Raw genomic sequence first — 2,500 nt, forward strand, 5'->3', positions numbered from 1 at the left:
CGGACAATCCCACGGTAAAACTGCAAGAAGATCTGTTTGTTTGCTTTTCTGTGGAAAATCACCTTGAGACTTGCAATCCAATCAAATAGACACACATCCCGTGGAGGAGACAACTGATAGTCTTTTCCCTCTTTGCTGAAAATGGAAATGACGAAACTCATAGTTAGAACACTGGAAGGTACTTAAAACGGATTTAAAAAGGAATGAAAAAGCAGTGCGAAGTGAGCATAATGCGACAAAGAAAAGGTCCCGCAACATCGTAATTTTGACGTTCAGCAGTGCGATAGTATGTACTTCCTACAGTGCATTGACAAGGCAATGCAGTGGTATAAGTTAATGAGTTTGTACGGATGGCCCGCCTCGCCGTGAGTTTCAGTTGTTTTCCTTATCACCATGGGAACTTAATTATCACGTAATGCATCAAAACGTTCACGTTGAGCTCGTCCCTTTAACTTGTGCGCGCGCATGGTGATCAGAAATCCAATTTTTCAAGATTACCAACAAAGAGCTATCTGGAAAAAATTACACCAAATTTTTGGTTAATTACGCTTCAAAATTGAAAGAGGAAAGGGGCAGTCGACTTATCCCCACCTAGTTGTTGGAAAATAACAAGACACACATTTTCAAAAAGCGTTTTCCAGCGCGTATCTGATTCCGATGATTGCAAGTATGAGTCAAACCTATTTGTGTTGGTTCCATTTGGTCTGGCTGGTAGTTCTGACTGAACCCTTTTATTAACCCTTTAAACCCTAACATCAGCATGCATATTCTCCATACTGTTCTCTATACATTTCCTAAGGTGCTGACAAGGAGAATTTGTTTAACAATCAAAACCTTCGTCCTTTACACCCTAACATCAGTATGCATATTCTCAATACTGTTCCCTATACATTTCTGCTGAAAAGGAGTATTTGTTTAACAATCAAAACCTTCGTCCTTTACACCCTAACATCAGTAAACATTCTCCATACTGTTCTCTATATATTTCTGCTGAAAAGGAGTATTTGTTTAACAATCAAAACCTTCGTCCTTTACATCCTAACATCAGTATGAATATTCCCAATACTGTTCTCTATACATTTTCTAGGGTGCTGACAAGGAGAATTTGTTTCACAATCAATACCTTCTTTAGATGGTGATCAACCCTTCTATTCTTGTGACCTTACTGTGTGATTCAGGGAAATTACTGTAAGAAATTAGATGCTGATCTCTCTCTTTGGGGTCAAAGGGTCAACTATTAGGGCTTATGTGGAAAGTCTTGAGCAGTACATCTTATTACCTTGACATGACAACAATTACATCTATCACTGATGAACCAACATTAAGAAATCTGAAAACAATAAAAAAAGAGAACGCACGTTGGATATAGCCTGCATTGCAGACAGTCTAAACCGCCGATATAGAGGGACTATACCGGGGATAGTGTGACACGTCCATCTGCAACGCAGGCTAGTTGGATAAAGCAGTTTAATATATGTTTAGCTAGCAAGGATACCTAAAATTTGTTCTCTTTCCAGGCTAAAATTATAGCAAGGGGATTGGGATTCGTGCTGTAATGTAACAGCTGGGAGAGTACATTGAAAGTACCTTAAAATGCACACGCACTTGGTGTTACTGCTTTATAGGCTGCCTCCCCAGGAGGCAGACCTCTAAATAGCCCATTTCCGAATTACCCTTGGCCTCATTTTCAAAACGAGTCCTGGTGCTCATCCCTTCATATGATAATAAGTTTTCATTCACATGCAAATTAAACTCATTTTCACAAAAGTGGTTAAGCACCAGGCCTCGTTATGAAAAAGAGGCCAAGGGTAATTCGGAAATGGGCTATTCTCAACCCCATCATCATCATCAATCCCCATTTGTTTGAGGAAGCAGGAGCCCATCCTACAAGAATAGATTCCTTGAGACTAATGTTCTAACCAGCAGTAGTAAAATTCCTGCACAGTAGGGACCTTAAGCAACCACGACGGTGATGGCAATGAGGATGTGGAAAAACAAGAGATCTAATTGGCAGAACAATAGCTCAGCACATGCATTTTGAAACTTCATTTCTTGTGTCGTCTGCAAACCGAAACCGTGACGGCAAATTATTTTAATTTCCATTTGGAACTCAATGCTGCTTTTATATGTCATGCTGAAGTTGAGCTGTGGCGTCATACGAGACAGTAAGCTCATGCAGCCATTTTTACAATTCTAACTAAGAGTAGAAATTCATTTTTTAATCGAAGTCTTCCTTGGCGTTGCCATCCTGACTGCTTAAGGTCCTAGTGTTCCCACACAAACCTGATTAGATTAGATATTTCCCAAACAAACATGAATAGTTGGATTTTTCAGCAAATTCTTTGAATGTACAGTAAAAGGTGATAAAGAAAAACACTACAACATAACCAATGACTAAGTTTGTTTACTGACTTCAAGTTAATCCGTTTTGGTCAGGATCAAATACCTACCCTGTTGGTTTAGTATCTGGTGGAGTTTGGCTATTTTTCTGGTCATAAAA

The 2,500-nt window shown here is 39.3% G+C and overlaps 1 protein-coding gene across 2 annotated transcripts in view; it reads right to left on the reverse strand.

The window, feature by feature from the left end:
* The window catches only part of LOC111324518 (uncharacterized), a 50,677-nt gene that overhangs the window by 43,524 nt on the left and 4,653 nt on the right, over window positions 1-2,500 (reverse strand). For both annotated transcript variants that reach the window (XM_022928096.2, XM_088755879.1), the window contains exons 4-6: window positions 2,451-2,500; window positions 1,280-1,330; window positions 63-135 (exon numbers count right to left, since the gene is read on the reverse strand). The exon at window positions 2,451-2,500 is cut by the window's right edge and continues 28 nt beyond it. In XM_022928096.2, the coding sequence (XP_022783831.2) occupies window positions 63-135; window positions 1,280-1,330; window positions 2,451-2,500 (174 nt within the window). The remainder of the gene's footprint in view (window positions 1-62; window positions 136-1,279; window positions 1,331-2,450) is intronic.

This window comes from Stylophora pistillata, chromosome 4 (assembly GCF_964205215.1).
Source record: "Stylophora pistillata chromosome 4, jaStyPist1.2, whole genome shotgun sequence".
In the NCBI taxonomy this organism is placed as follows: Eukaryota; Metazoa; Cnidaria; class Anthozoa; order Scleractinia; family Pocilloporidae; genus Stylophora; species Stylophora pistillata.